The sequence below is a fragment of the Homarus americanus genome, unplaced genomic scaffold (genome assembly GCF_018991925.1).
Source record: "Homarus americanus isolate GMGI-L3 unplaced genomic scaffold, GMGI_Hamer_2.0 scaffold5589, whole genome shotgun sequence".
Classification (NCBI taxonomy): Eukaryota; Metazoa; Arthropoda; class Malacostraca; order Decapoda; family Nephropidae; genus Homarus; species Homarus americanus.
In genome coordinates, this window is record NW_024736650.1 from 5,928,583 (window position 1) to 5,954,396 (window position 25,814).

At 38.6% G+C, this 25,814-nt stretch overlaps 2 protein-coding genes across 3 annotated transcripts in view; one reads left to right on the top strand and one right to left on the bottom strand.

The window, feature by feature from the left end:
- Positions 1-5,682, bottom strand: part of LOC121872317 (WD repeat-containing protein 48-like) — a 50,278-nt gene extending 44,596 nt beyond the window's left edge. Inside the window, exons 1-2 of one of the 2 annotated variants that reach the window (XM_042375029.1) lie at positions 5,554-5,668; positions 3,220-3,315 (exon numbers count right to left, since the gene is read on the bottom strand). The gene's annotated coding sequence lies outside the window, so the exon portion shown is untranslated. Of the gene's footprint in view, positions 1-3,219; positions 3,316-5,553 lie in introns of both variants that reach the window. The other variant, XM_042375028.1, reaches the window with a different exon arrangement.
- A 1,489-nt stretch (positions 5,683-7,171) lies between these two features.
- Positions 7,172-24,375, top strand: LOC121872318 (transmembrane protein 223-like). Its single transcript, XM_042375030.1, has 3 exons — positions 7,172-7,718; positions 15,726-15,868; positions 19,150-24,375. Exons 1-3 carry the CDS (start codon positions 7,286-7,288, stop codon positions 19,306-19,308), a joined length of 735 nt encoding a protein of 244 aa, XP_042230964.1. The 5' UTR covers positions 7,172-7,285; the 3' UTR covers positions 19,309-24,375.
- The last annotated feature ends 1,439 nt before the right edge of the window (positions 24,376-25,814 follow it).

Here is a 25,814-nt window from a genome sequence, read left to right on the forward strand (position 1 = left end):
GGGGTTAACACTTACGTTAGTAGAAGAGATGGGTCGGCGTAGGGAAATGGAGGCTGGTTCCGAGGCAGAGGGCAGGCTACTGGCCCTCAGGTGAGTCTTCATCGCTGTCATCCACACTTACTAGTGCCTCCCTGACAAATCCCTCAAAGTCATCATCAATGTCTCTGTCACTATCACTGGCTTGGGCTGGCTGTGGTGGGTTGCGGGCGAAGAACTCAGTTATGCTTTGCTGACGGCTGGTGTTTATGTTGTCGTGATAAACCTTGATGTAGGGCTCCATAGTCTGCAACAGCTGGGTAGTGAAGATTTCATACCTGTTAGCGTCAGGGTCGTCGGAAAGGAGGAGCTTGACTTTCTCAATACACTCGATGGCACCCATTATATTACTATGGGATAACTGGCGTTCTTCTTGGGATGACGCACCACCTGCCTCTTCGCTGACGTCATCATCATCTACCATCTCGTCGGTAGTCACATCAGAATCCCTTATCACCTCCAGGATGTCGTCGTTGGTGGTCTCGGAGAAGCCTGCAGCTGTAACACTCTGCGCAGCTTCTCTGGCAAGGTCCACTGCTACTGCAACAGTCTGAACCTCACCAGTCACAGATTTACTCTGCCTAACACCCGGAATACCTTAAAACACGTCTCAATGTGTGACGAACAGTTGCTACAGACAGCTGATCCCATGCCTCCACCAAGAAGTCCACAGCTTTCTTGACGTTGAATGTTCTCCAAAATTGTCTCACAAGTACTTCTTGCTCTGCCAACTGTTGATCCTCGTCGTCTTCGCTCTTGCTATCGGTGTTGGTGTCACTCAGGTTACGCAACTCTTCCTTGATGTTGGTGTAGTCGTTCAGGAGCTTGAATTTCTAGGCAGAGAATACAGCTTTTACATTACAGATCAATTCTTGGTCCATGGGCTGTATTATAGACGTAGTGTTGGGAGGAAGGAAGACCACTTTTACGTTGGGGTGACGATCTAACAGTAGGGGCGAGTGTCCTGGTGCGTTGTCAAGCAGCAACAAAATCTTGAATGGAACATTCTGTTGCTCACAGAATTTCTTCACATTGGGAACGAAAGTCATCAAACCAGGAGAGGGACAGTGTAGAGAAAATCCACGCCTTACGTGCGGTCAGCCAGTGGACATTTAGCTTGGTCATGTCCATGCTCTTGTAGGCGTGCGGCTTGCGTGCTGTGTGGATCACCGATAACTTGAGCTTACAGGTACCGGAGGCATTGGTGATAAACAGGACGGTGATGCGCTCCTTCTGCAACTTCCGGCCCCGACACTTGTTGGCATTCTTCACAACGAAGGTCTTGGAAGGTAGCTTTTTCCAAAAAAGACCAGATTCGTCCATGTTAAACACCTGGTCGTCGGTGTACTGTCCTTCCTCCATAATCTCACGTAAAAACGGAGGAAATTCCCTAGCCGCAACACGGTCAGCACTAGCTTCTTCACCACCAATGTTGATATTGGTGATCTTGTGCCTCTTCTTAAACCTCTGTAACCACCCAGAGGAAGCACTAAAGGGTTTGGGCTCTGCAATTCCCATCTTTCGTGACACTGCAGCATACAGTTCACGTGCGTACTCCTTAACTGAGCGTGTGTCCACCGCCATGTTACGTCGCGCCTGACGAACCAAGTAGCTCACAAGTAATTTTTCCGTCTTGAGAAGCACCTGGTTGTGGAAATACTTGATCATAGAAGCACCTGTAGACTTTGTGATGTTCATGTGCTCCTTTATCTTGGCCGCATCCTTCTTAATTGTCCTGATCGTATACTCGTTAACACCATGCTGGCGCGCAAGATCAACCTGTCTTGTTCCTATCTCCAACTCTTGTATGATCTTATATTTAATTTCGTAGCTAAAGGAACGTCGTGTCTTCTTTGGCTTAGGGCGGCTGGGTCCAGGTAATGCAAGGTTTCTTTGTGGTGGTGGTCCGGTGGAAGCCATTCTTATGGAACAATGGATACCAATATACTACACGGTGTAGCCGGGAGGGGTGTAACTGACGCGGGTAGATCAAGGGGCTTGAACGCTCCCGCGGCGGGGCACGTCATAGTACTACATTAAACCAATCACAGCTAGCGGGAAGGGAGGTAAGGATGCTTTGTCCAATCACAGTCCGATACGTCATATGACGTCACCGATAACGCAACAAAGACATACACTGCGCAACCTACTCGCGCCGCTTACACAACATGGCGGATGGCGGGAGGTTTGGATCCAAAAATGGCGCGGCGCGAGAGGACCGCCAGCCGCTCTCCACGTAAAAGGGTACACACACCGCGGAAAGTGAGCATTCCGTGTTTGGCAGGGTACCGCGTAAACGTGGAAACGCGTAAAGTGAAACCGCGTAAAGCAAGGGTTTACTGTATTATCATTAATAAAAATTGTCAGCTATATAATATAATTTTCTGTGGCATGACAATATTTATTTTAAGAAAGGAAAATATAAAACTCTATAAAAGAACAAATCATAAGTCCTTTAAATAAATTATAATTTATTAGAAAAATACAAAACAAAATATGTACTGTAAATGTACAGGGTTTTCTTGTATTTTGGGGCAATGAAAATGATACTGTACTGGTACCTGCCAGTTGGAACAGAATTCCACACTGTAAAAGTTTAATCTAGTTTTACTTTAAATTTATGAAAACCAACATAATAGCATGCAAAAAATTGGTCTTTTAAAAAAATCCCAGTGTTTTGGGGTAAAAAAAAAGTGTGGGGGGTCCCAACCCTGATTGGCATTATACTAAATGATATAATACTGTATCTGAATCTCCTAGAGGCAGTAGGTAGTATTTTTTTCATGAATGAATCACTCTGACCCAACGAATCAGTGATTCATTCATGAAAAAATACTACAGTACCTACTACCTCCAGGAGATGTCAGCTGTCTGCATAAGTCACTTTTCTCATTTCCTATGATGCCAACTGTACATTGAGAAAAATTTCTCTGTTGTTAAGCCTTGCGCCTCCTACTGCTCAGTGACACATGCAGAAATCCTTTATTATGGCAGACAATCATAAAACTTTCAGTAAATATTTAGGAAAGTAGAGGCAAGGGATCAAGGAGTTGTGGATTACCTGCTGTAAAACATTTGACATAGAGAACAAATTGCAGTAATGTATTTAGCAAATATCAAAGCTCTAGTTCCATTTTTTTAAAGATTTAATTCCAAGTAAAATCTGAACTGACCATCACTCACTCTTACAATGTTTTCCATGTTCCATATCTTTTGCCTAACCTGCACATCATCTTCCTTCTGTTAGTCTGTTTTCTTGGTCACCTCATACACTGTCCTCTGATGATGGTTTTGAACACATTAAACAGGTGGTGGCCCTAAAGTTAAACATTACAGAAAAAATATATATATATTACTTGACGACCGTGGTGTGTCCTTAACACCAAATTTCTCATTAGAAGAAAAAGATTTCTTTAAAAAGTCTTACCCCATGAAAATGACAAAAACAGATGAGGATATGCATTTTGAGTAATACATATGTGCATCACTTTACTACTGTTTCAAGACTGGGAGGCAATACCAGTAAGGTCTCTTTGTACTTTTTATCTAAAATCTACATATTTAAAGGGAACATTCGAAGGAATTGTTGTTTGAACTAAATTGCTAAAATCGTAAAGAGCTTTTACTCCTGTATCTTCTTTTGAGAAATTTTCTCAAATTGGTGCTAAGAGCATGCCACAATTGTCGACTACAGGGTATTATAGAAAAAAAAGATAATAAAGGGGCATTCATTCTTTAAACCTTTAGTAATATGTGACGAGAGTGGTCCAGCCTTAGCAGCTACCTGGAAAAATTCTTCCATAGAAGATAAAAGCTTTCTTACCTCATAAATACACAAAAATGCACAAGTATATTTTGCATCACTTCACTTTCAAGATTTTTTTTTCTTTTTTTTTTACATGTGGAGCCATGTGTACATATGGTATACCCTTTTCGGATCCGTCGATGGTTACTTTCAGGTAAGAGATTATTGCTGTTGTTCTTATTCCTGAAGTTTTTTTTTTCAGGATAGTAATCAAATAGCAACTCCAATCTTTTTTCCTTTTTTCATCCAACACAAAAAAATTAAAAACATTCTGCACCTAACAACAAAATATTCTTACAACCTATATTTTTTGGTTCACAAAATGAGAACACTAACCTGTCAGAGCTAAATTTATACTAAAACACTAGTTACCAGTATTTCTTAAACATGGAACTGGTGGCAAGATAACGTTTGAATGTCTTCCTCTGCCCATTTTGCATATTTTGATTGTTTTTAGAGCTACCGCTACCTCCAGAAGGAGTTGTTCAATTTTTTAGTTTTTTCATAAATATTCTTTTCATTATAGTAAGAATTTTAAAAGAGGCGACATTTACTAGAACTTAATAGAACCTGACCTAACCAACCAAAGAAAACTACCTAACCTTTCCGAAATTCCTAGCCATAGGGTTCTGCCCTATTAAACAAAAAGTACTGATTTTGATATCTGTTACCAACGAAACCAATGAAAGCAACTTTCTTGAAGCTTCATGGTGTAATTTTACGTTTTTTGTGGATGTGAGAGTACGTTTGGACTGAGCTGGCCGGTTGTAAGCAAAGAGGGCAGAAGACAACACAAGCTGACTAAGCTAACTTTTTGGAGGAGCATTTATGGTAAATAATTAATTTCTTCACATACAAAGCACACAGACACATCACTTTCATGTCATATGATAGTTTTTCACCGCCTTTTAACCAGCAACTTCCCTCATCCTTCATGCCCTGCTCACTACAGCTGTTGTATAATCATTGATATAAGAAAACAAAAAATAAATATAATAATAAATGAAAATATAAAGTTGTTGCTAAACTACTTACAATCACCAAAACAACAAGTAAAAAACAAAGGAAGTCCATAAAAGTTTTCTGATGGAAGCGGTTTTCTCATAAATTACCAAGAAAACCTTTATCTTCGATGGAGAAATTTCATCAGGTAGTTGCTAAGACCGGGCCACTCTCAAGTATTACTCAACCTTTTACAAACTCCATTCTCAGGTAACTCATCACTCAACACTGCACTAGAACAAATTTAAGCCTGAGATAGATTGAATGGTATAAACCTAACCTAACCTAACCCAACCACCAAGGTCCAGTTTCTCTGGTGAGTGAGGACCTGAAAGTCAAGTTCATCATTCAAGTACTAGTATCTTTTAACTACTGTTGGATTACTTCAGTAGCCACTAAATATTTAAGGCCTTCACTTTCAATATTATCAGTTGCTCTATATGTTAATTAGAATACTTAAACGAGTGATTCACAACTGGATTTTCACATTCTTTATAAACCTGACAGTATTCCGGAAGGTATATTTACGAGTAGTTTATGATTTTAATAGGATTTTTGGAGGACCTAGTTTAACTGTTACCGGGTTAACATTAAGTAGCAGTATCAGTGGTGACTACTGACCATTAACTTAGATACAGTTACAGTAAGTATATTTTCAAAGTATTAGAAATATAATTCTCATTTATAATCATCATAAAGCTCATACTCACTTCTTAACGTCGATAAACTGTCAGTAAGTCAAGAGTTGAGTTAGCAATAGTTCTTGTTTGTTTACCATGATAGCCCAAGGGGAGACAGCAGAGGAGAGAGTGGCGTAAGACCTTCACTAGTACTTCCCTATGATATACTTGATGGAAATATTTATAATAACTAAAAATATTCATGTAATAAGGGCTCAATTAAAGTGTTATGCAATAAACTGAAATTTTATTGTTTAGTGATACTGTATATTGATAATTTGATGTACTTCATTTATAAATCATTCAAATAAGAATCATGACAAAAATAATGAATTGGTGTATCATTTAAGTTTACACTACTTTTGATACATTACGTCTTTAATTTTTTTATAGATATGTAAGAACACTTTCGATATCAAAGGTCCTGATTAAAGATATGGAGGTTCCTATTACGTTGCACTAGCTGGTAGGTGAACTATTCCCACACACAATCTGGATTCGTCTGAAATGGGATTCGCGAGGTTAATATGAAGTGTGTTGTGTATGTTCAGGAAAGTCTTCATTTATGTATTTTTTTGTGTATGTGTAAGATCAGGGGCCGATCCGCGTATATAAAGAGAGGAGGTTTCAAGAAGTTGTGGGTGGGGGTACTATTGTGGGCAAAAGTTCACTCCCTCCAAAACTGAAGCAGTATCGACCCCAAATGAAACAAAACAGCACACCCGCAATCAGTCAGGGTAAGTCAGTTCGGAGATTGTGACTCAGTTCCACCACAGGGAGCGAACTTTTGTCCACGATAGTATACATGGCGAGCACAGGAGCCCATCCATCTTGGGGTGAGGTTTTTTGGGCGTTGTAATCCCCCAGAAAATGTTTAGAAAACTGACCAATATCATGGGTATATTGTGGCCATATTGAAGCCATGTCCACTTGATATTAAGTGATATTCTGAGTCAATAGTCATCACTTTTACTATACAAAAATGCCTGAATCCAATACTGCATTAAAGAAAAAAGAATAGTATTGGAATTTCCTGATGAAAAGGGTGTCCGGACTCCCCACGTTCCCCCTGGATCCGCCCCTGAAAATTGAAATGTGATCCATTTTTTTGCCGATTTTTTCTTCAGCAAACCTACCTATCCTTTTGGATATACTGAAATAATATATAAGCTGATAAGTGGCGGAAAATATATAAAATAATAACTTTTTAGGTGGCATTGGCCCTTCCTAAACCGAATAAAATCGCCTGATGTCAGCCAAAATAAAATACTGTCAACAGAAGTCCACTACTAATCCAATTGTCCGCTAAATTACAGTCACCCAAAAAGTCCTGTCGCGAACCACGATTCAGACTCGTGAACCTGAAGCAGTAGACACTGATACATTATTCTGTCCATAAATGCTTCGGATTCAAGAGTGAATCTCGGGGGTCATGGTTCACGACAGGACTTTTTGGGTGACTGTACCTTTGAGAGTTTACCGAGGGAGGAAGGTGGGGGGGGGGCATTCTATTATAAATAAATAAATACATTTATTTATTTATTAATTTATTGCGACTGGTCAGTTTTTTATACATTCAAACTTTAAAGTCTTGGATTTGCTACTGTTCAAAATAAACCAAAGTAGGTAAACTCTTGTGTTGGATCAGGGAAGCCATGAAGCACATACCTGAATGTGAAGGTTTAGTCTGAACACCACCAAAATATATCGTAAACAGTCAGACTATCTCTCCTACACCTTACAGTACCGTGGGTGATGAGAAATGACGGTGTCACGATTTATTTTAATTGCGAAAGAGTGTCGAGTACGGTGTAATTTATTATACCGTACAAGTTTGTGTGAAGCAGCAGTAAAACAGTGGAGAACACCCTGTAGGAGCCAGCACCGTCAACCTCCTCCAAGTTATCATCGGTCTCCAACTTCAAGAAATAACTCTCGCTTAATATTAGAACATGAATATGCTGTTCCAAAAGATACTATACTGTTTAGATATGAAAATTCAAGGTTCTTCAAGTTGATGAACATGTTTGCAATATCTCAGTTTTTCTTCTGGTTGTACCTGAGCCACTTTGCGTTTACTACAATGAGAAATGTTCCTGTACGCACAGAAGAAGGTGATAAAACGTTACCGTGGTGGAGAAGAATAAATTTTGGGGAGTATAAAAATGGCATCGCAATTGGAAGCTTCTTCATAGGTAAAAAAATATTGTTCCAGATATGAACACATAGGTAGAGCACCATATATTTAGTAATACAGTATTCTATATGTATTTAAAGGTAATTGTTTATGGTAATTACTTGATTTTAACATGCACTTACCAGAGGAATTTTTTGGGTAAATTTTTAGAAGCTGCCAACACCTACATATATACTGGACTGATTACCACTGAGTCTTCAAAAGGGAGAAAGAAAAAACGAAACATATTTATTCTATCATGTTTCTGTCGGATTTTTTTTTTGTATTTTAACTGATAAAATTAACAACAATATTACTTGTTGAAAGTGGGCAGGGCTTTGAAGTAGAGGCAAAATGTGGGGTAAAATTAAAAAAAAAATCACTAAACAAACTTTTGAAAACCTGACCTTACCTTTAAAAATACTAAAACTATAGAAACTTTACCCTATTCATGTTTTCGGTGTTTAGAAGGTGTTGGCAATTTCTAAATATTAACCATTTTTTTTTATTGAAGATTTTGGATTTTTTTTACTTTGTGACAATTAAAGTAATTTTAAACAATTATTTGTGTCTAGGAGGCAATGTCAAGTGTTCCCCATGTCTGTTTCAACAGTTATTTTCTTAGAAGTTATATTTTTCTTTTAGAATAATATAAAATAATCACGAAAACTGTAGCTAGTATTTTAGGTTAAGTTCGGTAGGGTAGTTTGGCTCATTGATAATGGTGGAGGAGACATTTAGCACCAGAAGGACTTAGTGGAATTGCACCAAATTTTCAGATGTTGTTTGGATGATACTAAGAAAGAAAATCGAAATGACAATGCATAGAACTTATTAGAACCTTGCCTAACCTTACTTAATTTACCTAACCTTGCTTACCTCACCTAACTTCCTAACCTGTGCTTTGTTGTTTCGATATTCTTACTATCATCCAAACAACGTCTCTAGAAAAAATGAACAAATTCAATCTTGTTAAATCATAATAAACAGCCCGATTGGATCATCATTCATTTCTTGACATGTAAACAAAGACTGTGGATGCTCCCGTAGTACTTACCTTTATTTACACACCCAAGCTAAATATTTTTGACTAATTTATATTGAAGAGCATGAATTTCAATTCTTGTACAGTACTTTTGTTTTTCAGGTTTTTTCCCTCAAAAGGACCACGTCCATCTACTGCCATTTTTGCTGTTTCAGGGGATTTTAACTTAAAATGCTTAACAATATCTGAACACTTCCAGCAAACTTCCATGTGAATGCCTCCAGCGACTGCAACATTACAAGTACTGTATATACTGTAGATCTATTGAGATGGGATAACATGAACCTGTAGCGTAATGATGGTTTTTGTGTTCACACTCAGGATGGGATGGAGGAAGGAAACTCACAATGCGCTTTCTGTATATATATTGTTGTACAGTGCAGTGCTTAGGAGTGACTAGGTGAGGAGAAGCTTGCTCAAAGGTCCTGTAGGGCGAGGAGGTTTCTGAGGAAGCTGGGTGGTGAGGAGCTGTGAGAGATGTTGCTGGGCCGTTAGCCGAGTGTATAATGGTCTCCCTGGCCAGGCATGGCCGTATTTATACAATTTACGAGGATCAGGATTTGGGATGAGCGTAGCGAGAGAGCCAATCACAGCGGCTTAAGCGTAAGGTGTGAAACGCTCTGATCCTGAGCTGGAGGTTGAAGGTCGAGACTAGGTCGGCGATCGTACCCCTACGTCCACTGCATAGACCTAGTCTCTCGGCGTAGCTGGCTGTACACTGATTGGCTGGTAGGCGCGCAGCCGGAGCTCAGTTGGGAGTTGTAGGGGAGAGGAGCCACTACAAACCAACCAACCCTAACCTAATCTCATTTTGATGTAATATTTTTATTTAGGATAGGTTAGGTGTTGGTTGGTAGATATGTTGATTGACAGTTGGGACACTTGATGGAAAACAGATATGGTCCATTATATATACAGTAATTAACATAAGAACATAAGAAAATAAGGAGTCTACAATAGGCCGGTTGGCCTGTGCATGGCAGCTCCTGTCGAGAGTTACTACCACTCTCTATCATCCATGAATCTATCTAGCCTCCTTTTGAAACTTTCCAGAGTTCCCGCACTTACTACAAAGTTGCTAAGCTTGTTCCACTCGTCCACCACCCTGTTTGTGAACCAGTTTCTTCCTATCTCCCTCCTAAACCTAAACTTATCCAACTTGAATCCGTTGCTCCGAGTCCTATCCTGCTCGGATATTATAAGAACTTTATCTATATCCCCTTTATTGATTCCTTTCACCCACTTAAATACTTCTATCATATCTCCCCGCACTCTTCGTCTTTTTAGGGAATGCAAGTTAAGTTTCTTTAACCTATCCTGATATGGAAGGTTTCTAAGTCCCGGAATCATTTTTGTCATTCTTCGCTGTACCGACTCTAGTGAATTTATATCCATTCTATAATAGGGGCACCAGAACTGAACCGCATAATCGAGGTGCGGCCTGACTAGCGCAAGATATAGTTGCAATAAGACCTCTGCACTCTTGTTACTTACACTTCTAGATATAAAACCCAATACTCTGTTTGCCTTATTTCGAACATTAACGCACTGTTTTCTAGGCCGTAGGTCCGGGCTTACAAGTACCCCTAGGTCTCTTTCACAAGTCGACTGCTCTAGGTTGATGTTGTTAAGGCTGTATACATTATAAGTATTTGTTCTTCCAATATTAAGTACGCTGCACTTGCTGGTGTTGAATTTCATTTGCCATTTTTCAGACCACCCCTGCAGTTTATTTAGATCCTCCTGTAATGCATTTGCATCCTGCCCTGAATTAATTTGCCGCCCTATTTTGGTGTCATCCAAACTTGCTTATGTCACTGCTGATCCCAGTATCTAGATCGTTTATGTAGATTATGAACAAGAGTGGGCCTAGTACTGACCCCTGGGGAACCCCACTGGTTACACGGCCCCACTCAGATTTAACACCATCTACGCTGACCCTCTGCGTTTTATCGGTGAGCCATGATTTTATCCAATTTAAAACTTTCCCCTCGATACCATGAGCCTTAATTTTTCTCAGAAGCCTCTGATGCGGTACTCTGTCAAATGCTTTGCTAAAGTCTAAGTAAATAACATCGTAATTTTCGTCATTATCTACCACCTCGAAGACTTTCCTAAAAAACGTTAGCAGATTTGTTAGACAATATTTTCCCTTTGTAAACCCATGTTGAGAGTCGTAGATTAATTTGCTTTTCTCTAGATGCGATCGGATGCTATCTGCTATAATTGATTCAAGAAATTTCCCTACTACTGACGTCAAACTGATCGGCCGGTAATTTGATGCTGATGCTCTGTCTCCCTTTTTGAATATGGGTACTACATTTGCCTGTTTCCACAAGTCTGGCACAACCCCAGTGTCTAATGATTTTGTAAATAAGTTTACGAGGGGTCCGCTAATCTGTTCCCTACACTCTTTCAAGACTCGAGGGAAAATTTCATCCGGCCCTGGGGATTTTGATTTCTTCAGTTTATTTATTTTCTTAAGAACATCCTCTTTTCTGATAGTGATATTCTTTAATTTCTCTTCTTCCTTTCCTTTAAATATCAGTTCCACCTCTGGAATTTCATTGCAAATTTCTTCTGTGAAAACTGATAAGAAGTAGCTGTTCAATGCTTTGCTTATTTCTTCACTGCCATTTATCACTTCTCCCCTCCCTGACTTTAAAGGCCCAACTTTGTCCTTGACCATTGTCCTATATACCTGGAAAAATCCCTTGGGATTCGCCTTGGATTCTCTTGCTATTTTGATTTCATAGTCTCTCTTTGCTTTCCTTACATTTTTCTTAACATTCCTAGATAGTTCGTTATACCTATTTCTGAGCTGCCCCTCCCCTCCCTTTAATTTCTTATATATTCCTTTCTTTATTCCTATGTCATGTTTAAGTTTTCTGGTCATCCACCTTGGCTCATTCTTATTTGACCTGTACTGTACTGTACTGTATATATTGTATGAGGAGAAAATTACGGAAAAACAACATTTTACTAATTGCAATTCCTCCACTTGATTTGTGGTTTTGAAGAGATTAGAATTTGTTTATTTTTTTTATTTTACTTATTTATTTTTTTTGGTACTGTACTGTACAATAGCAGATGTAAGTTTGTGGTTTAGCTTTACAGGTAAAGGTCCTTATTACCTTGAATTTTTAGGAGAAATGTTGTGGCAGCTACCAAGCAGAGAGGTACTACCACCTGGAAAGATATTGGAAGCATAATGTGTTGTCTATGGTAGACCCTGCTGCCATATGGCATCACGAAAATTGTGACCAAGTCCCAGGTTGCTGATCTGACTTTCTGCCTCATTTACACACAATTGCAGGGTCTCAATTGTTTCTCTTACGATTGACAACACAACATACTGTACATACAGTATATTGTTTCTCACTTTTGACCTTTTTTCATTTTTGTATTTCTTTATGGTTCTTTATTATTATTATTATTATTATTATTATTATTATTATTATTATTATTATTATTATTATTATTATTATTATTATTATTATTATTATTATTACTACTATTACTATTACATTTTTGCCCCCCAGGCCCCCAATGTGGGTCAGTGACCTGTGCCCGGGTGGGCTAATCCCTGTAAAAAAAAAAGTCCATTGTACTTTACTTTACTGTTCTTGCATACCTAAACTAAATATTTAGGTATTTTGGGTGCAATTAGCTCCTTTTTCCTGCAAATTTGATCTATCCTTCTGCATCATATTGGTATTTTCCCACAGGACCTATTACAGGTACTCCAAATAATGCACAGAAATCACAGGGGCATACTAATCTACCTAATAGTTCTCTCATTGAGTCACCGTTGTTGATTTGCACTTACAACAGCTTATATTTCTCTGATGGAAATATATTGTAATTTAATTAATTTTACAGTCCTAAATTTAACAAAGAGGTTGACTATTGTAAATTTAGGGACTTAAACAAATAAGCAATGCTTGGTCTGAGTGTAACCCCAAGGTTAGGGGTGGGTGGTTCATAGTGCCATGTGACCTGGGTAATGACGGTTCACAAACATGGAATTTCAATCTTTTGTCATTGGATGTTGGTGGGCGTCTAATTTAAATATGGCTCTTCCTTCACTTGAAAATAAATTTATTATAAGTCAAAGTTTCTAAATGCCTTACTGCCTTATGTTGATCTTAGAAGTTAATGAATCGTTTACAATCGGTCTGCAAAAATGAATTATTGATCATGGTCTGTGATGATTTGAAAACACAAAAGTTCTTCAATTTACCACTTGTAAGTGAGAGTGGAGGTGTTTTGTTAGATAACCTTAATTTATTATGCTCTTGTTTCATTAAAACTTCAGTTAGAGTTGAACTGTTGCTGTGTTCGATTGATTGACTCATTTTAAAGGATTTCCAGGAAGAATACCTGGGAATTTGAAAGTTTTTTTTATGAATTAAGATGGGAAAAGCATCATGGTAACTCAGTCATAAATGGAAAGAACTTAGAAATCTTGTTTTGTTTGTGGGTAAAGTGTTTAGGAAAATATAATGTAGCTTTCTTAACCTGCTACTTTCAGGTGAGACTATTACATGTTTTGAAATCTAATCTAGTTTGTGCAGGGTTGTGGGTTTTGATAATAGGGATGTCACGACTTGGAGCTTCCATATTTCTGGCGTTATAGGTATAATTTTTCTGTTTAATGAACCTATTTACATTCTGTGGACATGAAACCTTTGGGACAGTGCATCCTTGTTGGAGGTCATTGATGGCAACCATAGTGAGCTCATCTCTCAGAGGGGACCTAAGTAGCTGCTGCTTAGCTGCCTCAAGGATTATGTGGCCACAGGGAGCTTGAGGTTTGTCCTCTCTTTTTCTAGAACCAGCTTTAATTATTTTTTTTGGGGATTACCCCACCCGGGCACAGGTCACTGACCCACATCGGGGCCTGGGGGGCGAAAATGTAATCATAATAATACTGTAATAATAATATTAATAATAATACATAGTACAGTAAATAAAATTAAAAATTATAATAATAATAACAAAGAACCAAAAAGAAATACAAAAATTTAAAAAAATCAAAAGTGAGAAACATTATACAGTATGTATGTTGTGTTGTCAATAGTAAGAGAAACAATTGAGACCCTGCAATTGTGTGTAGAAAGTCAGATCAGCAACCTGAGACTTGGTCACAATTTTCGTGTTGCCATATGGCAACAGGGTCTACCATTAGACACGTTATGCTTCCCATATCTTCCACTTAAGTGGATTCCTCACATATCAGATCATTGGATGGTCAGGCTTGTTGAATATCTAGGGGGATTTGACAAGCTTGCTTTATTTTACAATTACAGTGCAGGGGGCCCCCCAAATTTGCGGGGGTTAGGTTCTCAAAATGGCTGCGAATCGCCAAATCCGTGGAGCGGGGGTGGGGGGGGGGTACTTTGGTACATTTTTACTTCTGTACAGTACAAAGAAATATATTCACTTTATGTGTTTGCCCTTAGGACAATTATTTCTTTTACCTGTAGTATTGTATGTGTGTGTGTGTGTGTGTGTTTGTGTTACAAAACACGTACAAATAAATAATAATTGGAAAATCCTCTCACAAATAATCAGAAACAAATTTATTAAAAATGTGACATTCTACCCTCAAGTCCGTGCTCTATTAGTGAAGTACTGTAATAGAGAATGGACTCCAGGGTAGACTTGTCACATTTTTAATAAATTTGTTTCTGATTATTTGTGAGAGGATTTTCCAATTATTATTTATTTGTATGTGTTTTGTGTGTGTGTGTGTCTACACACACACACATATTTACAATACAGGTAAACAAATTTACTGTCTCTAGAATGAATGGCTCCCTGTCCCAGCCGCAAAAATGCCGTCAACTTTAAAACTACCCACAGACATTCTTGGGTACATCCAGGGTGTCGTCTGCAAATAACCGAGAATCGTGAAGTAAAAATCCTCGAACTTGGAGGGGCCCCTCTACTGTAAATAATTTCTGAAACATTCAAGAGTTTTGACTGATTGACTTTGGGAGGCCTTTTCTAAGGGACCCCAAGGGTCCCGAGTAAGTTATCTTTTAGCTGATGCGCAATCCACCAGGCTCTGCTCAAAAAGAATGCCAACATCATTCCTTTATATAATGATGACCATGGAATTAAGTTGTTCAGAAACCTCTTTCTTCTCATGGGAGTGTGGAGGTCTGCTAATAATAAATGAAGTTGACACCTGGAAGACCTGCATGACTGACCCTGTGAACAAGTGATGCACAGTTACTTTTGTGATGTCATTGCTTGAGCCAGTCTCCTTTCTCTTCTTTTGAGAGGGATAAATCATGGGTTTTATATTACCTTTTTTTTTTTTTTTAGGACTTGTTGCCTTTGTGGAGATTAAATAATTGTTTACATAAATTCCAGCCACTGATGTCAAGACCTCATTGGCCCAGTCCATCTGCTTATTAAGCAAATACCCTGTACTGTATACAATATACAGCACATAACTGTATACATAGTGTACCTGTATATAAGAGTTAGAAAGGGGATTTCATGGTTAATCCTTCATTTTTCCTTGGTCCTCACCAAATTTGCATTATGTGAATGAAACCAAATGAACATTAAGATCCTACCAAAAAATGTCAGGCAATAAATTTTCACAAATAAAGTACAGTACAGTACATTTATTACCATGATAATTATGGTAAATTAAGCAAACCATGTTATAACTTAAACATACCGGTATTCACCAGAATTCATATTTGATATGTGCATTATCAAAGTGTCAAAAATTATTATTTATTGTATGATCATGAAAGGTTATACAGAGGTCCTGTTACTTGGCAGAATTTTGGTATGACTATGTATACCCAGTACTGTATTGTATTCAGTTCAGTACAGTTTAGAAAATGGATAAATGAAATAGTTACTGGTAAGTTAATATTTTTATAATATACAGTAATTGAATCATTACTTCAAAAGTTATTACTGTACTTACTACATTATTTTTTCTCTTTCTAGGCTGGGGCACTATGGCTATATGTTGGATGTACACCCTGCGCTCTGTAAAATATCTTATTCTCAAGAAAGGGGGAAAGGATCTGGTTTTCCTAACCTTTGCACCTTTTGGTCACCACAGATCCATGACTGTGCCACTGGAGAAGGTAAAGCCTCATTGTTCTTTAATTTTATCTGAATATGTTACAGTATTAATTTACCATTTTTTTAGTTTTGTTTTACCTTTAGTCCCTGTAAAATGAACTGTTTGCTTCCAGTTTCCTGACTATCCCAATTTTTTCCATCATCCTAAAAACTAAATCCTATATATTTTGTGCAGTATACAGTACTTTATTCATATATAAAAAGATTTGAAACATACTGGGGTAAATAGTAAAGACTGTACAGTTGATATACAGTGCTGCACTTAAAATTTGTCAGGTCCCTATACATGCACTAAAAATCTTTACAGTTTAACCAAATTATGCATGTCCCTAAACTTTAACACAAAAAAGAGATGTGCAGATACCTGATTAATACTAAAATTTCATAAACAAGGCAGCCTTTTCCATTAATATAAAAGAAACTTATGGGTACATTCTGGGTAGTCTTTCCAACCATTCCAACTTAAAAATCCATTCCAGTACAGTATTTTGTTATTTCACTATCTCTCCAAGGGAGATTTCTAGAGAAGAAAAGGCTACCAGAAAAGAGGGAAGAATAACTTGACTCCTTATTCATATTGCAGAGTCTTGCTTTTATTTTTATTACTTTACTGTATCCATATAAAAACACTTTAAAAAAACAATTATCTCCCACACCTTGTCAATTCTATCTGAAAGGTAATTTTCATAGAATTCAATTGTATTATCATTAGATTCATTGATTTTGCATAGTCGGGAGTCCTTTGTTTATACTGTACAGTACAGATACAGTCAGACCAGATGGTGAGTAGGCCATTCCACCCTTACTTGAGGGCGAGTCGCTGTGCCGAACCTCCCCACCAACACACAGTGTGAAACTGGTAACGAAGCAGATTGCTTTGGGTTAAGACTAGACACACGAGTTTGGAAGGAAGATATTTATTAATATGAGCCACAATGCTATAAATGAATGATGAGAAGTGATGCTAATACAGTATCATGTTTAAAAAATGAAGCAAAACTGTATATTGTGTTGTGTTTGTCTCCATTTACCTGTATTTCTCAAAATTAAAATAAGGAAGTCGGATGTGTAACAAAGTAAGCCAGTGGTCACATAACATCAGCTTTGGTAAGTTAAGCGTCACATAGACATGATAACAACATAACCCTACCCAGTATTTACAGTACAGCTCCTCCCCGACTTTTGCGCCCGGGCTGCATAAACGCTGGTGTGGCATCCTAACCTGGGGCTTAAGAATTAACCATTTTCCTCAAGTATTACTCAAACATAATTCCATCTTCACTAATGATGCTTGAAGTATGTCTAGCAACTATCACGTGCGTCGATCTCAGCTGATTTCTTCTTCTCTTGTGATTGGTTGATGATTTTGTTAACTGAGCGACGATTGGCCAACTAGCTCCTGCACTGCCATCTACCTTTGGACGAGAGAACTGAATTTTCAGGGTAAACACAAGAGTTACAGATTGCTTATGGATCCGTAATTAAATTTTGAGAATGCAAAATTTACGGGACTGTAAGTTACGGTATCGTATCTCTGCTACTGTACGTAACTGATGAGGTGTCTGGAGAATGCGGCCCCCTGATATTATGGCATTGAATGTTGCAGAGTATTTCAAATAAATTCTTTGTTCAGTTCTGTAGATAGAGTAACTTATTCGCAACACTGTGTGATGGAGTGAAGAGGAGACCGGTGGTGAAGGGAAAGAGACTTATTTTTGCCTTATTATTTGGCTTATTTAATTTTTATGCAAATTGCTGATTATATATTGTATTTTGTCTGTAGTAGTATTTAATATTTTATATTATTAATGATAAAACATACACCATAAGGTGGCTGATCGAACAAGAATATATAATAATAAACACGGGCATCTCACACAGTGCTGGAGTGTGTGTGTGTTGATGGTGGTGAGGTGTGTTCCTGACACACACACACACAGGAATCAAGACAAGCATCCACTGAGGGTCTTGTTGTGTGACTGCCTGGTGGCAAGATAAACATCAGCTGTTGAGGAGAGCACTTGGCAACACTGGTGCATGTTACTACTCTTTTCCACTCCATCTCTCTAATCACCCACACCTTTCTACTTTCTCACTCCATATTTTAAAATGTTATGTAATGTAATGTTGAAGGAATACAACTTTGCTCATTTATACTTACCGTATCATAATCTCCCTAAAAATACTCTAGCTTTCGTCTTTATTCAAGGTATCTTCAGGCTATGAGACTCACTGATCCCCCACCCAAGAAAAGGTGACCTGTCATTCCATCACAAGGCCAATAATATGAGACCACTAGTCCCCCAGCCTACCTGTACCTGACATTGTGTCAGGTTAAGTGTTCATTTGCTGATTAAATATATATAAATCTTTCACAAAAATGCTTCCAATCAGCACAGCCTTCTTTTAATTGTGTATGTGTTGCATTTGAACTGTATAATTGCTAACCAGGAGAGCGTGGGGCCCTGGAAGTGCAAGGCCCAAGGCGGCCACCCCGACTCGCCACCCCCTTGGGATGACTCTGAGTAGCGGCCTTTGGTCTGCATGTACAGCATAGTGTTGCAATATTTACAGCAAATTGTTAGTGTAGCTTTGAAGACACATGTAGACAGGTAGACAAAGAGAGAGAGATATAAATATGGTGGAAGTATTATAGCCCGTTGTGTCAACCCACCATACCATACACACGCACGTGGCCATACGTTGGCTGTGTGTGTGTGGGTGTACGTTGGTTGTGTGTGTGGGTGGGGTGTGAGGGGCAGCTGCTCATTACCTCGAACTGCCGCTGTTTGAGGTTTGTAAATCATGTTTACCAAACAATATTGTTGTAAGTAATGCCTATTGATTTTTTTTTTTTTAATCTGGATGATTACTCAAGAACAATGTATGAACCTCTTACATTAACCCAAACAGTAGTGTCCCTCGCAATGGTTGTTAGGTCATTCAAGTAATAAGTGTGTTGGTGGGGAGGTTCGGCACAGCAACTCACCATTATGTAGCCGTGGAATGACCCGCTTACCCTCTGACCTAACTGTATCATGAATTCCTGACCCTGCCTGTACATAAATTTTTGGTCATACATTACTGTATTTGCTTAATCTTTATTAACTTTTAAAGTGTGAAAGTATTACATCTGACATAGTGTACTTATTTGGACAAGTAGAGTAACAGCTAGCGGAAAAAATATAATTTTTCCTCACAGTAGTAAAGTACATGTATGAGTGTCTGAGGGCCAACCAATATTTTGTACCTGTATTATTTATCTCATTTTATTAATTTTCAGGTCTCAGCAAAGCAAAGTCGATTTTCGGCAAAGGTGACTCTTCCACTCAAAGTTCAGGGAAGTTACTTCCATTATATCTTGGACATGAGTGGGGAGTTCACAAATGCTAAGCTCTTTGACTATTCAGCAGGTCTCCAGAGGAATTGGTCTAAAAAATAATTATTTTTTTTTATGTTCATTAATTGCCAGTAGGCTAATGTACAGTTGGCCAAGCTTCGACCTTTAACAGTGTGGGTGTGTGAGGGTAAAGTTGGCTCCACTCCTGACTTTACCACCTAGCATTGCCAATCCTCTCTCTCTCCCTCAGGTGTGAACCCCCGAACCCTGAAGTGTGAAACCTGTATTCACTAGTGAGCGGGAGGGAGAGTGGGGGATGTGTCGGGGTTGGTGTCTTTGTGGGATGTGATGGGGTACTAGGTGGTGAAGAGGGCAAGTGTATATCAGTTGGGAGAAATCACAGTGCAGAGTAACGCTTTGATATAGTCAGGGGTTTCATCAGTTGAGAATAATAGTCTAGTGCTAATCATATGAAAATGCTATACTGTAGTACTGTACAGTAGTTACAATAGGATGAGAGGGGGATGAATTCATGTCCTAAGTAAGGTGTTCCTTTGTAGAAGGGGGCATTTATTAGCAAATGGATTACCGGGTATGGATATATTTGAATCTATACGAGATGGAACTTCCCGTGCTGAATAAAATCATCTGGTGGTAGCCAGAATAAGGTATATAAAAAGACATAGTACTGAAGGGATTAATAATCATTAAAAACAATCAGGAAATGGACAGCACATATTTATTGTAATATAAACTTGATTTGAACAAAAGTAGTTCACTTGGCAGCTGTCCGGTATAGAATCAGCAAACCATATGGTTTAATTGTACTAAACAGTTAGGTTAAATGGATAACAAATATTGACAGTGTCATTATTATTATTATTTTTATCAAATGGGCAATTGATGATGCCAAATGATATAGCCGTTGCTTAAAGGTCTTAAAAGTAATAGAATTTCTATGTTGTGCATGAGAGGGAACCCTCAACTCCACCTGCCCTGCCTCCACCACCCAACTCCTACTCTGGGTTGCAGACAATTTACAGGGTAGAATAATGTTTCCTCTCATTTTCATGAGGCAGTTATGATAAAAATACAAATACAGGGCACTAGTGATACCCAGTATTTCAAGCAACGATCACAATGTTGTAAAGTAAAATCATATTTGTTTGATAATCCATTATCTGGTAACCATATCGCAAAGGCTGACTCCTGTCAACGTGAACCGAGCACAGAATATAGAGAGAGCAGGCAAGTAGTATAAGGTGCAATTAAAATACCCTTGTACTCAGAATGTATGGAAAAGGACATTTATTCTAAATAACAATACTGTGAACAAGTAGCCGAAACGAGTGACTCCCACACCAGCAACTTTTTCTATGGCTGCCGTGACTGTAAAGAAATAACTTAATTAATTTTTTGTCCTTATTTGGGTATGTAATTTTGATTTACCCTCTCACACACGAAGGGGTTCCCTTGAGCTGAATGAAATAGCCCGATGTTGTAATAAAGGGTTAAAATTAATTATATTTCACACAACATTTCACCTTATTCAACAATCTACAATGAACATATTAATTACAGACCTTAAACTTAAGTTATAAATCATTAAGTGGAAATATAAAGAAAATTTGTATTGGATATTTATTGTTTCACACATCTATAGTTCAGTAACAAACAATTTTAAATCATCTTATTTCCTTACTGAGAACAGTAGTTCAGAACCGCTTCCAACCACCCTCCTTCTCAATGACCACCTGTAGCCGGTCTGGCATAGAAGCTCCATGGTTCCTCACCAGTTGTGGCTTGGCCCGCAACAACTCCCACTGTGCTCTGTTGTGATCCATTAATACTGCTGGAGTCCTCTCCCTCTCTGGCTCCCAAGTGTTTACAATTGGACCCAGCTAGGAGACACGGGGCTGCGTATGTAACTCAACAATCCATATACATGTGGACTTCCATATACAAAAACTTCTTACTCAACAATCCATATAAACGTGGACTTCCATATACAAAAATTACCTATTTAGTCGGGAGTCAAACCCTGGATCTCTGCTACTTCGACCACATAGTTGGCATGGGTAATCCCCGATGGAGGTTCACGTTGCTTAACATTAAGACGAATAAACAGGCTTTGTGTGAAATAAAGCAAAGCCTCGGATTGCCTTTATTCTTCTCGTGGCTTGGTGGTAGTGATCCCTGTTCACACGCAGAGGTCCAGGGTTCGATTCCCAACTACTGTATTGAGGTATTGTTTGTACAGTATATGGAAGTCCTGCCAGCAATGGATCAACTTGAGCACATTGGGCTGCGAAATCCCCAGCCGTTGAGCGATGGCCCATTTACTAATGCCCTCTTTGTGGAGAGCGATGATGCGACTGCGTTGACCGTTGACCTAGAAGGTTGTCTTGATGGTTCATAACGATGGGTGTTGAAGGTCAAGAGTGACCATGTAATTCTTTGGGGCCACCATATCACCTCGGATTAGCGGTGATGGGCTGTCTCTATAATCTGTGATTGGCTCACGCTGACCAGAGTTGCTTCTGCCCCACAGCAAACCAGATACTGTCATTGAAAATCAAACAAATATGATATTACTTCATAATAGGAGGACACAACATAATTCTACTCTGTAAATTGTCTGTGGTGGTTCAACTACCAGAGTAGGAATTGGGTGCTGGAGGCAAGAAGGGTAAGGGGGTGAATGGGTAGTCGAGGATTCCTCCTGCTTCTTTGTCCAGGGTTGTCGTCGTGTCCAGTGCATAATATAGAACTTTATTATTTAACATTTTTAAACAACAGCTTTGCATCACAAACTGCACATTTGATAATAACAATAATAATACTGTATTATTATAATTACAGTATTATAATTTTTTTCTCCAATTAACCAAACTGTATGGCACAAATTATGTGGTTTGCTGATTGTATACCGGACTGTTGCCAACTGAACTATTTTTTGTGCACTACAGTTTGTATTGCTGTAAATAAGTGTTGCCTACTTCTTGATTGTTTTTATTGCTAATTAATCCCTTTACTATGCCTTCTGTTTATTCAGCTGTGGAAGTTTCATCTCATTGTCAATGGGTTAAACAAAACATGAATTTATCCCCCTTTCATCCTATTGTAAATTAAGTACTTTCGTCTGACTAGCATTAGACGGTTACACTCAATTGAGGAAACCCCGTCGGTATTGTCAAAATGTAATTCTGCAATGTAAGCTTTCCCAATTAATATACTGTACACTTTCCGTCCTTACCCCTAGTACCCTGTCATCCCCACCCTCCGTAGAAAGACACCTACCCCGACACACCCCACCCTTCTCCCTCCCGCTGAATAGCGAATAATTCGAATTCACACTTCAGAATTCGGGGTTCATACCTCAGGGAGAGAGGATTGGCAGCCCTAAGTGGTAAAGTCAGGAGTGGAGCCAAACTGCACAATACAGTATGAGTGTGGGAGTGTTTAAGTTAGAATGAATGAGTTGTGTTGCCTTATCACTGTTTATGGCTGTTGTGTGTGTATTGTTTGAGAAATTCTTAGTGAGACCTTTTTGTAATAACTGTATCATAATAAGTGATAAATGTTGCAGTTATCAGTTCATTCATTACAAACGAACGAATTATTAAGGAATGGAAAATGTTCCGCACCTGACCGCAGCTTGTCTGAAACTACGTCTCATCTATGCCAGACAGTCGGTGGGCGATGGTTGAGGAGGGAAGATGGACACAGTACTAGATATATATTACAACCCAACGTAATTCTTTCCATTTTGCCATCTGCAGTAATGTCCATTTCAGTATGTGCAAGTGTCTGTGTTTTTATTTTTATGCTCTGTCTGCAAATTATCAACAATTATAAATGTTATAGGAGTTTATATTATATAAGGTACTTCATTGGCAAAATAAAATAACATGTTACTAGACTTATACAATGATGTAGCCTTTTATAAGATATTGGTAAAACATGATGGCATATGGATGATTATATTCGTAATTCTGATAATACAGGGCGAGTCAAAAGTCTCCATACATAGGCAAAATGATCACTTTATTATACAATCACTTGTAAGTCACAAAATATGCTCTATGTGGCCACCATTACATTTCAGCAACATGGGGCGCCACCCCATTACAGTATCCGCGTATGCCACTGGCTGGATCAGCAATTTCCGGCTCACTGGATTGGCCGCCGTGGGCCCGTGGAGTGGCTTCCTAGGTCCCCAGACCTTACCCCCCCCCCCCATTGATTTTTACTTGTGGGGGCACTTGAAGGCCATGGTGTACCAGGTGAAGATACAAAACATGAGCCACATAAAGGAACGCATTCATGATGCATGTGCGTGCATAACACCAGACTTGTTAACACACTTTCGCCATGAGTGGGAGGAACGCATCAGTATTTGCATTCAGTGTAATGGTGGCCACATAGATCATATTTTGTGACTTACAAGTGATTGCATAATAAATAAGATCATTTTGCCTATGTATGGAGACTTTTGACTCACCCTGTAGAATGGCTTTGAGATACCAAACATCCTATACTGTACTGTACTTATATATCTATATACAGTATGTTCAGTGCTAATACAGTACCCTTAAAACCATTCTAAATGAGGTACATGTAGTAAAATAACCAGAATCTAGAGTGCTGCTACACGTATTGCTGCCATTTAATGATTCACTTGTTTGGAATAATTTAAATTGGTGACTGCAACTGTCATCATTTATTACTATATGGTTATTGCATTGAGGTTTTATGAATTCTTTCTCAAACATTACTACACACAACAGCCATAATTATTATAGTACTTTTATCATTGATAAAACAAACGGCTCATTCTCTCTGACTCAAAGAATCAGAAATCCATACGTTCTCTCTCTTTCTCTCTCACACACACACACCTGTGCTGTTACCACATTTCTCATATCCCACTTGGCCAACTGTACATACAATAAATATAGATACAAACTTGTTTGTTATAATTTTTATTTGAAACAATGGATAACGTTGCGGAACATAGTCTTGATATATGTGTGTGTGTGGAATATAATATACAGTACAGGAATGTATGAGTTTTTCTTTAACCACTGTTGAAAATCTAACACTTTCTCTTGTATGTGTACAGTATACCATTCTTTAGGTGTCCTTTTACAATAAACTATAAATGAATGTGTTTTATTATATCCTTTGTTAATGTGAATATCACTGTACAGGTAATCATACCAGTACTGGTTCCACGCCTGGTATTATAGGTCGCTCCACATAGCGACAGCAAAACTTCTCAAGTATACAGTGATTTTCTCCGATCCTGGGTGGTGATATGTAGGGTATCTACAGATTCACAGTGGAGGTGCAGGACCACTGTGAGCAGACGCTCCCCCACATGGTGTGGCCTTCACAGGTGGTCATGGGTGACGCCCGAGAGGCGCTCAGATCGCGTCCTGTGTTGGGAGAAGTCGAGGCATCACTAAGAATAATGCCTGAGGGACTTTCGTCACCACACACTAGTAGACTATGACTTCACTTTATAACATCAGGCAAGGTTTTAAGATGTAAAAACTGCTAGATAAGTCTTTTTAGGGCTGAATAAACCATGATGAAGGGCACTGACCTGTGTTGGGAAAAGTTGAGGCATCATTAAGGGTAATGTCCCCGAGTCCCGCGCTCCTCTCTGTTTAGGCCTACAGTTTCCAATCTTTAATTTTCACTTTGAATATTTATGGTTCTCACATCTCCATTTTCCTATCTATTGTGACCTTATGCTTTATAAATACAGTACTCCCTCTTTATCGACGGGGGTTACGTTCTGTAGACGGCCGTCGATAAAGAAACCGTCGATACCGTGATGGTTACGTAATTTTTCTAACTATTATTAGCATATGTTGAATAAATGTACCTTTAAGCATTAATGCGTTTCCTTTACACATAACCTTAAATAATAGTGTATAAATAATAATATAATAAGTGGACAAAAATACTAGCAAACTTACGATTTCATTTATTGAAGTGAACATCGGTCCTTACAGTAAACAATACAGTGTACAGTATATACAAGTGTGATGATTGAGGCTTATTAAAAGCCTGACCAGTCAGATGAGTATGATGAGTCTAAATAATCCGTCGATAATCGAAACCGTCGATAAAAAATCCGTCGATAAAGAGGGAGTACTGTACATATCTTAATCCTAAATTACACACTAAGGTAAGGTTCTGGTTTGCTAGTTCCTGGGTAAATTCATTGGGTTATAATATCAATGCGGTATGCCCGAGGCGGCCTAGGTGTCAACCCGAACAAAGCCTAGCATCGTATTTTCATGCCGTGGGTATGCAAGATATTCTCTTTGAAGCATAGTTTCTGGATCACTTCCAACATTTCACATAGTTCTGATACCTTTATCCTTTTCCAGATCATTTTTCTCATGTATTTTCATCTGATATCTGCAGAAGTTGTTCACTAAACATTCACAGACGTTAATAGTATGACCTTCAAACCACGATCTACACTTAGCCCGGATAGTACACTAGCCCGGATCAGTTGGACTCTCACAACCATCCTATAGATACCTTGAGTTTTCCTTAATGCTATGAGTACATACAATTACTATTAT

Coding starts and splice junctions, on each gene's coding strand:
- LOC121872318 (XM_042375030.1), top strand. CDS start 7,286: ATGACGGTGTCACGATTTATTTTAATTGCGAAAGAGTGTCGAGTACGG. Junction 7,719..15,725: donor AATTGGAAGCTTCTTCATAG/GTAAAAAAATAT, acceptor TTCTCTTTCTAG/GCTGGGGCACTATGGCTATA. Junction 15,869..19,149: donor TGACTGTGCCACTGGAGAAG/GTAAAGCCTCAT, acceptor ATTAATTTTCAG/GTCTCAGCAAAGCAAAGTCG.